At 43.1% G+C, this 12,470-nt stretch overlaps 1 protein-coding gene across 1 annotated transcript in view; it reads left to right on the plus strand.

Moving 5' to 3' along the window:
• The window catches only part of rhbdl1 (rhomboid, veinlet-like 1 (Drosophila)), an 84,718-nt gene that overhangs the window by 22,047 nt on the left and 50,201 nt on the right, over nucleotides 1–12,470 (plus strand). The window contains exons 3-4 of the mRNA XM_015360037.2: nucleotides 7,345–7,569; nucleotides 11,760–11,908. Coding sequence (XP_015215523.1) covers nucleotides 7,345–7,569; nucleotides 11,760–11,908 — 374 coding nt within the window. The remainder of the gene's footprint in view (nucleotides 1–7,344; nucleotides 7,570–11,759; nucleotides 11,909–12,470) is intronic.

Below are 12,470 nucleotides of genomic sequence, written 5' to 3' on the forward strand. Positions count from 1 at the left end.
AAAGGGAGCATTTGATTCAATAAAAAATTCTGTGTTGTATGAAAGTACACTAAAAAGATTATCAAAAGGATGCACAGACTCATCTCTCTGTGGATTTGACTAAATTTAATGATTTGAGAGCTTGGTAGTTTTTGGATTAAAACTGATATTGAAAACGGAATTCATTAATTAATCCAATGCTACCACTTCAAATGGATTAGCTCTCTGGCCGGACCAAGTATTCAACCAACAGATGCTGAGGCTAATTTAAGCCCAGTAATGAAGTCTGAAAGGTCAGTGTTTTGTGGGACTGCTTTGAAAAAAAAAATTTAAGCGTGCAGTCTTATATAATCCATGTTACTCTTAACTGCACACATCTATCTGTACAAATGCAATCAAAATAAGGTAACAAGCTTGAAATATCAAATTCTCTATGATCTGCACACAAGTGGGGACTCATTTCTTTTTAAAGCATCTTTCAGCTACAAGCTGAATTGATAACTGTGCATTGATCTAGCTCAAAATAGTAAGAACAGAACTAAGGAAATAATTGATGCCTTCTGTTTTGCAGAATTCCAGTTGCTTGGATAGATCAGAGTCTTATTTTTTACTGGGTCCAAACTCTCATCACAGCATGCTCTCAGTAGGAATTTGCAGCACATGTCTGTAGTCTAATTCTTCTGTCTGCATTGCCTCAGGTAACTAGCCTGGTCCTGTTTGTCATCAGCAAGTGGGCTCCTCAGTCCGAGTCCCTTTTACTCGATTTGTGTTGAGACATTTCAGTCCCCAGCAGAAAAGCTCCAGACCGATCTGTTCACAGTACATCTGTTCTGCCAGGTACACCAGCCTCTGGAATGCCATACTGCAATCTAGTGTGACAGCCGGGCAACCTGTATCAATTACTAAAAAAGCTGGTTATTGCTGTGCAGTGGGAGGTTGTGTTTCTAACTTGTTATTGAATGATAATGTGTCAGAACAGTCATAATTTCATTGCTAGTGGTTGCCAATTAAGCACTAGGTCATTTAACAACAAACATGTTGCCTTGGTGGTCAAATTGAGTATTCACTCTTCCTTACACTCATAATGTGGAGAAAATGTAAATATTGCTCATCAGTAATATACACTTGTGAGCATAAGGGCTGTAAGAGGCTGCGCTCCTTGTAAGAGGGCAGTATGGTTCAGGCTGTGGAATATAAGTCATACGCTTGTGGCTTTGCTGTGCACAAGGCCATTGTCCTCTTGAGTGAGGTACTCCACTGAAATCATCCTCATGTGCTCTCAGCAAAAGATCTAGCTAAAGAGCTGTTGGGTAATCCTCTGTTCCTCATCTATGTCACTTACATGACTTATTCCTTGATATAAGGGCCTCACATGCCTCTAAAACTAGTTCAGAAATTGGTGTGAACAAAGATCACACCTGAACTCTGCTCTTGTTCCAGATGAGATAAAAGGCAAGGTGGGTGATGGAGGTCTACTTCTATCTAGTAGTAGCTCAAAATCTAGTAGCTCAAAATCATTTGGAACCAGGTTATGTCATGCAGGCAGGTTCATTTTTTTTTTTAAAAGGGAACACAGACAAGGTTAGTTGATCTCAAGTGCCCTTTGTGGTTTGTAGTTAAGGTATATGTACTGTACATACTGTATGCCAGCTACTAGCTACTGCACTTATGGGTACTGTAAGTCATAGGTAAAGTGTCTGATTATGCTCATTAATACCAAGTGATGTATCTGAGAGCAGAGTTAATGCGAGAGGTAATACTGTCACAGAAAAAGGAATAATTCCCTTTCTTCTGGACGTTCGCAGAGATGCAAAATCTAAATGGTGCTTTGAGTGTGTAGAGTAAGCTCGTTACAATTTTGGTCACAGAGGCTCGCTGCTGTTTGGTGCACAACATTCCGTTCACATGCCCATTGTCTGATTTTACTTTCATGCGCTCACTTCAAAGAGAATTAAAACCCGCTTAAAGCAGCCGTTGGCCAGCGCCGGTGGTGAAGCACAGCGACAACTGGGTCTGCCCATCTGCTGGAAAGAAGCTCTGTGGCACATAAGTGTCAGAGAGAGACAGGCAGGTGGACATTTAAGGGACAACACGAAGGTCACCACACTGTAACTTTTGAAGAATTGCTGCAGATCCAAAAGGATGGAATGAAATATGAACGACAAGAATGGCAAAGGTGCTACCGCCTCTGCTATTCTCCGGCACTTCTGTTTAATCCTCTACACACTGGGTTCCAGAAAAGGCGATACACCATAAAAAAAAAAACAAAGAAACATTTGTTTTTCTGCTGTCACTTTATTGTGGATATTTTTCCCCATGGCATGTGAACTTCACATGCGGTGTAATTTCTTTCTCATCTTTGTACTAATGTGCATTAAATTGCATTTTCAGCGCCTTTGCTTGTAATCGTGAAATAGGGAGGCTGCTTTAATATGCAGTTCTGCATCTCATCATGATGTCATGAATATGAATTTGTCTCGGTTATCTGCAGGCACCAGGCCCCTGACTGTTGCTCAGCTTTGCATCCTAATTCCTTCCCGTCTCACTTTGGGTCTGCACAAACTTTCCAGCCCCATTTCGAAATCTACTTACTCACTGTCTGCTTTCAGACAGTGTGTGTTAAGTCTTTTTATATATACTGTATTGACTAAAGCTATGAATCCGAATGAGCTCCGATCTCTAAAACTGACCTTTATACTGTTACAAATAGAGGGTTAGGAAAAAAGACAATATTTCTTTAGGGGGGGTTATTAAAGGGGGTTAGTCAATAAGTAAAATAATCATAGAAGATTTGGACTAGGATTTTGAGCTTAAAAGTTCTGTCTATGAACTGGTTAATATGATCACTCATCTACAGTATATAATATATTAGTTCAGGTGGGGAGCTGCGTCACCATGCGTAGGCTGCAAAGGAATAAGTAATAGGTCTATTCCCTGCTGAAAAAAAGAAGAAAGAAAACACAACGTTTTGGCCGTGGAGCCTTCTTCAGGAACTTCTTCACGAGCCTTCTTCTTCACCTGAAGAAGGCTCCACAGACGAAACGTTGTGTTTTCTTTCTTCTTTTTTTCAGCATGGAATAAACCTACTACTTGTTCCTTTGCAGTATATAATATTTTATTTATAATATAATATATAATATATATCATAATATAATATATTATTTGCTAGTAGTATTAATTTAGTGAATAAACTACTGGATCAATAAGCATCTTTCTAACCTTGACAATATAAATGTGTTCACCTAAAACGCTTTAATACTAGTTTAAGATCAATACTGTCACATTTTGTATCATTTTTTGATCTGTTGTCTTCTGTTTTTTTTAATCATTACAGTTAGCAGTAGTTACCACTTAGCCTTTAATTCTGAAAGTAATTAAATGAGTAAGAAGCTATGTAAATGGTTTTTTTTCTTTCCTTTTCTTGGTGCATGTATTAAAATGACAGTAGATACTTAGTCATCATCAGTCATTTAGTAGATGAATAAAAAGATCTTACAACCTGGAAAGAAGTGTTATAGCTTTGTGCCTAAAAATATGATGGCGTATTTATGTACCAGTAAGTGTGATTAGTAAGTAGCAGTTTGTTACTTTCCCACCACTGTCCTCTATTCTCCTCCGAAGCACAAAGTTACACTGTTGCACTCTTTAACAGTTTCCACTGGTACCAAAGGTTACAAAGCTGACCTTGTAGTTTTTATTTCATTTAACAAATGATCGACACTTAATAAATTGTGTTTTTCTTCTTCTTCTTTTAAAAGTAAATTTTACCAGGACATGCAGAAATCCATTTAAGAAGTTGGATTTACCTATTTAAGTGTAATAAATGCTTTAAAGCATTTGTGGACAAACCCAGCAAAGTATCACATTATTCCTTGCTGTTTGTTGCCTCAAAACATGTAATTAGTAATTAATCTTCCCATTATCCCCAAATTAGCTCAGCTCCCTTCCTCTGTGATCTTACAGCGCCAAGCATGGGACATTGTAGGCTCTTTTCCACAACAGTTGGTTTTACATGATGACCTTTGTGCCACAGTGGCTGAGGACTGTTTTTCACTCTGCAAGAATGTCGTGGTCCACCGAGCTCAGGTGAGCTGACAGCACTGTGCGATTGCAGGGACCAGGAAAGCCACAGGAGGCGCTGTTGTGTGGTCACAGCTAATGGTGTTCCAGCTGATTTGAAAACTTCCATGCTTTAGCAGCACTTAGCCAGTTATTCATCCCCTCCAATTGAGAAATCCTGGTCAAAATGAGCTACAGCCTCACCCCAGACTGGAATCAGCAACATTGGGACTGATGTTAAAGTGCTATAAAAATCAGACTTGCCACACTATCATTACACAAACCCCAACAGGTTGTTTTCATCTTCCCTAAGGCTGGCATAGTACACTAAGAGGCAGCTCTTATCTTTCTTCTTTAAGACCTGGCTGTCTCCTACAGAGCAAGCTCTTTAGAGTGGCAGAACTGCTGTGTGAATTTTCCAGGCTTACTAAGACATCCTCTGTAAACCCATCTGTGGTGTTTTATTTTTGAAAAAGAGAAAATAGTTGTTTTTTTTCCCCAAAAGAAAAGGAAAAACTCTGACTCAGAGCTTCCGTTTTTGCATAAAAGAGGGATAATTCAGATTACATACATAATTTAAAAATCGCCTACTCCTCCATACAAAAGAGAGTTCTGTTTTATTCATTGATGTCAGGAAAGGGCATCAGCACTTAAGCGGTTATCAGCTAAGGGTACACACACAGCTGCTGTTTTTAAACTCAGTGGCAACAAAGTGGTCTTTAAGCTTCCTTTAAAACATCAGGCTGAATTTCTCTCTCTCTGTTCAGGTCCATCTTTACTTCTGCTTCAGTGCTGTAGGACTGCACCAGCAACAACAGAGCATTCATTCTTAAAAACTAGCAATCTGGGCACAGTTCCTTTCTTTGCTTTTCTTTCTTTTTTTTTTTTGTTCCCTAACCTTTTTATTCTCATTATCGACTTGTGTAATGTAATACCTGGGAGGGCCATCTAATAAATTGCAAGGTATGCTTTATGGGATTGCGTTACGCGGTTCAGCAAAAACACAGTGCGAGATCTGTGCAGACAGTAATAATTCAAGTGCAGGATTTGCTCCACAGTGATTTTAAGCAGCATGCCTTCAACAGGGCAAAGACATTCACAGCCTGATGATTGTGGTCGAAGAACATTGGTAAGGAAGTTACGGTCCTACATTTATTAAAAATGTAAAACATGAGTTTAAAGCTCCTAGTACGCCGTTAGGTCTTTCGTTGTTTCTTTTCAGCCAACTGTAGCTAATCAGTGGATTTCTAATTGTTGGCTCAACTGAAAGTTTTTCAAGGCCACAAATGATGCACTGAATTCAAGATATAGTAGCTATACAATTTCAAGCCTTGAGATATGTTTGTGATATAAGAGATAAGATCACTTTGTTGACCATATACAATTTCTTGCAGTAGGAAATTGTCTTTTCGCAGACCCCAGCTTGCTCTCCATGAGACACACAGGCACACAGGGGTCAGAGTGCAGAGTCAGCCATTTATACAGCGCCCCTGGAGCAGTTGGGATAAGGGCCTTGCTCAGGGGCCCAATGGAGTAGGATTCCTCTGCCAGCTGCGGGATTTGAACTGGCAACCTTCCAGCCACAGTGCCACCGCTCCGCCCATATTAAACATATAATGTATAATATGATATATTAAACATTATATGCCCACATAATGCAGTCAGACCTGTAACTTTAATGGGGAGACACTAGGATCTGTAGGGACTCTCTTTAACACCATTTTGCATTTGTCCTCCTTTTGTGTATTATGTTTTTACATAACGCCAGCCCCTCCCCTGCATATTTTATTCATCCACTGCTGATTAGCTCAGATCGACTGTCTCAACCTGTAGCCCAGGGACAAGGGCGGGACTTCCTTATGAAAAACACCATCTGCTGTGTATTGTAGATGAGTGGTATCAGAAGAGTGGTTTGGAGGACTGATGCAGCTCTCACTACAAGTTCACAGAGACACAGCAAGCCTGTAATATTCTGGCTGACTCAATCCTGGAACAACATGGCCAGTTAAACACCTGGGAAATCCTACACACACACTACTAATGATATAATCAATACTCACAGTGTATCTGTAGTGTAATACTGCTGCTCATACTGGAGTAAAACAGTGTTCATTGGGTCATGAGAAGAACCCAGGTGCAGGGTGGGACTGGTAAGCGAGCAAGCACGGGCAGGCTGGAGTGAGCAGGCAAATAGTCAGTTCTGGTCAGAACCAAGGTCACAGTTCAAGGCCAAGTGGGGCAAATGCAGGAGACAAGGTCAGAGAGAAGCAAATCCATGACAAATCTCAAGGCAGGAACTTGAGGATTCAAGAACAGAGTTGGGTTCAGAGCAAACATTACCACAGAGCCAAGAGCATAGCCAAAGCAGATCTTCAACAGCCTGATCCACCTGAGATGGGTAAGGTTATTAGTTGCTCACAGGTGGAACAGGCCTGATTGCATTACACGACACCATCTTGTTGCTTCAGACCAAATGATCATCTTTGTAATTACTGATCTCACCTTTGGTAATTAGTACTGACGCTGGTCAGGTGGTCTTCTAGCTTTAACTAATCTGTTCACCTCTCAAAATGGTCCATGATCTGACCCCATCATCCCATTACACACAAAAAAATGCAACCTATTCACAGACATCCAATGGACTGCAGTTTGTATACAGTTGTGCAAAAGATTGTGTTTTGTTAATCAATTAAACCTTCAGTGCATTTTTTAGTCACACATTTTATTTTAACCTGAAAAGCCTTCGCCGTTACAGAAGATTGCAATAAAATGGCTTAATTGGTCTTTGTTTTAAGCTTCCCAGCCAGGTCTTTACTGCTTTCACTGCTTCGCTTTAGAAGTGTCAAGGAGCTGCATGTGTGTGCTTTATTTTTGGTGCCGCAAGCGTTTGGACCTTAACTAAACTTAGATAGCAGCACCACATGGTTTGCCGTTCCTTTGATAAGCTGACAGCTCATTTCAGCCCGGGCTGATTGGCTTTCTTCATCTCTACTCTCTCGCAAACTGTTTCAGTTTGTTTTTGATTTAAACTGGAGATTCATAGCGATGAGGCAGCAAGAACAGAGGCTTTGACTCCCAGATGGGGCCGTTTAACTTAAGTCAGGTGGTGTCCCTGTTCAACACAGGCTGATATAACAGCAGAAGCTGCACAATTAGGGATCCTCATCCATAGTGAAACAGCCAGGCCTCCTCTGTCTGACCCTATCCAGCGTTTATTCCAGTGGGCAGCTGCGTCTGCCTCTCCGCTCACACCACACTGTCTCTCTCTCTCCATCTCTCTCTCTCCCCTCCTCTCCGCCGGCCCAGATGAGCAGCAAGCGTTCCAGCAGTTTCCGCCGCGCCATCGCCAACGGGCGCCGCACGCTGCAGAGGGAGATCCTGCTGGACGAGACAGGCCTGGGCGTGTACAAGCGCTTCGTGCGCTACGTGGCCTATGAGATCCTGCCCTGCGAGACCGACCGGCGCTGGTACTTCCACCAGAGCCGCCTGTGCCCCCCGCCCGTCTTCATGGCCATCGTCACCGTCGTGCAGGTACGGGGCCCGGGGGCGCCGCGGAGGCGGTCCGCTCCGAGCTGGCCAGAGCCAGGGTGGTGTTTCTGTCTACCAGGGTATGAAGCCATCATGGTTAAACAAGACACCATAATAATTCTGTTTTACCTCGCACAAAATTCTCAGTTTCCAAAAATAATGGTGAAAAGTGATTCACATATAGTCCACAGGTTATATTACAAGTATTCTGATGTGTGGTGAGCGTTCTGGCGCACTATGGCTGCCGTCGCATCATCCAGGTGGGGCTGCACACTGGTGGTGGTGGAGGGGAGTCCCCATTACCTGTAAAGCGCTTTGAGTGGAGTGTCCAGAAAAGCGCTATATAAGTGTAAGCAATTATTATTATTATTATTATTATTATTATTATTATTATTATTCTCCATGTCCTTAGGACACTTTAATTATAGATGATCTGCTGTCCATCATGTTCGCTTCATAAGGTAGATCACTAACCATACTGGCCCAGTCCTGTAGGTGAAAATAACTGCTGTGTACCTCTGTAGACTAAAATAGGAACAATTTTAAGAGCAATGAACACAATGCCTGGACTATTCTGAAGCCTGTCTAATTGTCATGTTCTCCAATACAATCCACTCCTGAATGCAGTAGTTGTAGCAGCAGCAGCAACGGCAGTAGTAGTAGTCAATAATCATATATAGTGTTTTTCTGGACACAACACTTAATAGCATTTAATAAAGAGGACTCCCCTCCACCTGTTCGGTTGTCCCCACCTGGATGATGCAACGGCAGTCATAGTGCACCAGTACACTCGCCACACACCAGCTATCAGTGGGGAGGAGAGCAGAGTGATGAAGCCAGTTCAGAGAGGAGGATTATTAGGAGGCCATGGTTGGTAAGGGCCAATGGGAAATTTGGCCAGGACACCAAAGTTATACCCCTACAGTAGAGTAAGCAGTAGAAAATGTTCATCTTCTCGTGCTGTAGTTTTGTATTCCATCAAAACAACAGCAAAAGGGACTTTTTATCTATTCATCCTCTGGCACTATATATATTAATAACAGCATTGCTGGCAGTGAGAATATCTATTACCTGAGCTGACAAATAATTAATTTCCGTTATAAATTACTACCATCACTCTCTCAACAGAGGCAATTGTAACTGAAATAAATGACTTGCCCGCTGCATGGGCAACTGTAATGACTATTGATTACAGGCCTGTTTTAATACTTACTCCATAAGTCTGGTGTGAGCGCAAAGTCTGCTCCCACTGTGATAAGTCTAGGGGTTTCTGCTGCTGTTATGGTTTAAATTCAGAGAGGTGAGAAGGGGGATTAAAATGAGGCTTCCAATTCCTACCGAGAGCCCGTGCATCTTGAGGGATGGCACACCAGTCGTACCGACAAAGCTTAGTGGCTTAAAGCACTTTTCCAGGAATATTGATTCTCCACTGTGTGATGGACAGAAGGGGTATCCCACTATGTCCACAGTTACTCACTGGAATGGCAGGGGTGAGAGAGAGGAGAATAGGGAAGCCAGAGACGATGCATGCGTTCATGGTCAGTAACTGCGTAGTCCAATACAGGGTTGGTGGTGAGCTGAACTTCGACATGGCAGACAATGGGCAGCAGGCAGAGTTCACCCTCGATGGGATACCAGTCGATGGCAGGGCACACACTCACACGGGTGACGTCATCGAACCTGCTGCAGGCAGCATCTCACTGGGCTGGTGAGCGGAATCCAAATTGCACATTTGTGAAGGAAAAACACATTTCTGAAAAGAAATGTTGAAGCTGTTATTTAAAGGGTGCCGATCAGTAGCCTCTGGGAGACAAAGACCGGTGATGTCAACAGTTTTCGGATGTCCCACACATACAGCATCAGACACACCCTTGCCAGCTGTACAAGAGGACGTGTAAGTGCGTTATCAAATTGGGGTCAGTAGCGTACTGCAGAAGAGTAGGGGGTTATCTGATGAGGGGTGAGAGGTCTCGTTGAATCTCAGCGTTACGCTGAAAAGGAATGAACAATGTTACTCTCCTCCCCCCAGCCATTGTGTGGAAGATGGTTCCAGAAGCACTGTTGTTTGCAGGTTCCTTCCTCCTCCTGCGCTCTGCTGTTTTCTCATTATCGTGCATCACTGTAAACACTTGTGAAGGCTGTCATCACTTCAGCTTGGGCTGATCCTATTAGCGGTCACCCCCCAGAAAAAGAGGAAAAAAAGACTTTTTTCTTTATTTTTTTTTTCTAGGGAGGTCTGTTTAATTTTGTTCGGCTTACGAAAAGCAAGAGGAGAGCAAAACGGGGAAAAGGGTCATTTGGCACAGCTCTTGACCACGGTGCAGGTGACCCCCACAAACCCTAAAATCTCCTTTCTGTCTTAGAAAAAAATCACTTCATCTATGGAAAAAGAACCACAGTGCGTTTTAGTATGCAGCTAATGAAAGTCATTTGGACGATGCCAAAAACAAACTGAGTCTTTAATTTTCCAAGGCTTTATTAATTTAAATGAATCCTCTGTTCCACTTGCACTGGTACATTGACAATTGAAACATAAAACATCCAGGAAAATGCTGCTGACTATGTTGCAGATTTGTTGTTGCTAACTGTCCGCGTTCCAGCAGAGTCCCAGCCAGAGACTTTAGTGAAATGAAGTTACAAAAAATGAATCCCAAAGCATTTTGTCCTGTAAGATGTAAATAAATAATTCTGACAGGGCGATCGCAGGGCTCCTGTAATCCAGAGGAGCTCTGGGGACAATCTGAGGCCCGTTTGAGCTGAGCAGCTGTAATTGTTCTTGTAAATGAGTTGTGTCAGTGAAATAACTGACAAAGAACGTTTCAGACTGGGAAGACAGGGCCGTTACACTACGCGATTTTCTTTTTCTACCCTCAGTCATTAATCCTCTCAACTGAACCGATCTGACATTTCTGTCGGCTTGGGCCTGGGGGGGTTCAGGGTGGGGGGCACATTTTTCCTGCAACATTTACTCTTGACACAGCCATCTGCCAATTTTCAATCCGCTAGCTCACCAGAGCCCAGGGAGAGTCAACATTGACCGGAGGAGTGGTGTATCTGTCTCTGGGTAAGTCATGGAAAGCTGAGGGGGGCTCAGGTAGCTCAAACCTCCCCAGCCCACTGTGCGGCTGAAACGTTCACCATTGCCGAAGGAATCCCATTGGTTAACTGAAGCTCAGCAGGTGTGAGCCTGGTCAGTACCTGGATGGGAGACCTCCTGGGAAAAACTAAGGTTGCTGCTGGAAGAGGTGTTAGTGGGGCCAGCAGGGGGCGCTCACCCTGCGGTCTGTGTGGGTCCTAATGCCCCAGGATAGTGACGGGGACACTATACTGTAAACAGGCGCCGTCCTTCGGATGAGATGTAAAACCGAGGTCCTGACTCTCCGTGGTCATTAAAAATCCCATGGCGTTTCTCGAAATAAGTAGGAGTGTAATCCCGGTGTCCTGGCCACATTTCCCATTGGCCCTTACCAATCATGGCCTCCTAATAATCCCCATCTATGAATTGGCTTCATTATTCTGCTCTCCTCCCCACTGAGAGCTGATGTGTGGTGAGCGTTCTGGCGCACTATGGCTGCCGTCGCATCATGCAGGTGGATGCTGCACACTGGTGGTGGTGGAGGGGAGTCCCCATTACCTGTAAAGCGCTTTGAGTGGAGTGTCCAGAAAAGCGCTATATAAGTGTAAGCAATTATTATTATTATTATTATTATTATTATTATTAATTAACGATGGAGATGTCCTCCAGACAAGGACTGCTCGTGGGTGAATCTCTCAGGAGCCCTCATATTGTTCTTCTAAATCGATTTCTGGGTGAGGGTTTCGCTCGAGTTACCTTTCACTGTGTCGGGCCCAATAAAAGCACCAGTTGTACAGCAGAGCTGTAGCTGCTCCGCCTGTTGTCCTGTCCTGTTGCTGTGTTTTCTTGGTAACAAAATAGGAGTGCAAATCCCGCACAAGGCAGAAGCTTTGATTTTGATTCTCCTCTCCTTGTATTAAGGTTGTTCATTGTTTTGTGCAAAAAACTATAAAATTACATAGGTCCCTGAGCAGCTCAAGCAGTAAAGGGTCCTGAAAATGTCTAGGAAAGCTTCTATCAAGAAAAACACAGACAGTGTACTGCTTAGGACAGGAGATCACAGAGTGGTAACATGACTCTGTTTAATTCGAGTTCCTCCTTTTTTGCTCTTTCCCAGATCATTGTGTTTCTGTGTTACGGCATCATGCTAAACAAGTGGGTTCTACAGACCTACCAGCCAGACTTCATGAAGAGTCCCCTGGTGTACCATCCTGGCCACAGGGCACAAGTGTGGCGTTTCTTCAGCTACATGTTCATGCATGTTGGGTAAGAGATGAAGTTCAGTAACTATTCACATGACTTACGGGGATTAGCGATGAGAAAATGCCTTGTATTTCTACTCCTGTAGTTTCTTAAAGTGGGTGTGGAAAAGGTGAAGGTTTCAAAAGTTGTTTAAAAGCTGTGGGGCACGCAGTGATGCAGTAGCAGTGCCAGGGCCTGAACTGAAATCACCTGGTGAAAAGATTTTTACCTTCCCTACCGAACCACCAAACCACATACAATTGATCAATACTGAAAATGCTTAGGCAGGCTGGGAGTGAAATATTGAGGGACCGAATAAAAGGAGCCTAACTGGTGATGCTGGTGGTTCTTATACTATGATCATTCTGTACTGTGATTGAAGTTTCATCAGAAGCACAAAGCCCAAGGAGGTTCATTAAATGTGCTCTGACAATGTGCTATATAACTCAATGGCAGATCCCGGGGCTGAACAGGATATCAGTAGCCACAGCTCCACATATTGCTTTTTTGTTATATTCAAAATGTCCTTCTCAGCAGGACAATGCCAATGGACATAGCTTGGTCTTCATCTTCCTGCTCCTTTCAC

Source organism: Lepisosteus oculatus, chromosome 19 (assembly GCF_040954835.1).
Source record: "Lepisosteus oculatus isolate fLepOcu1 chromosome 19, fLepOcu1.hap2, whole genome shotgun sequence".
Classification (NCBI taxonomy): Eukaryota; Metazoa; Chordata; class Actinopteri; order Semionotiformes; family Lepisosteidae; genus Lepisosteus; species Lepisosteus oculatus.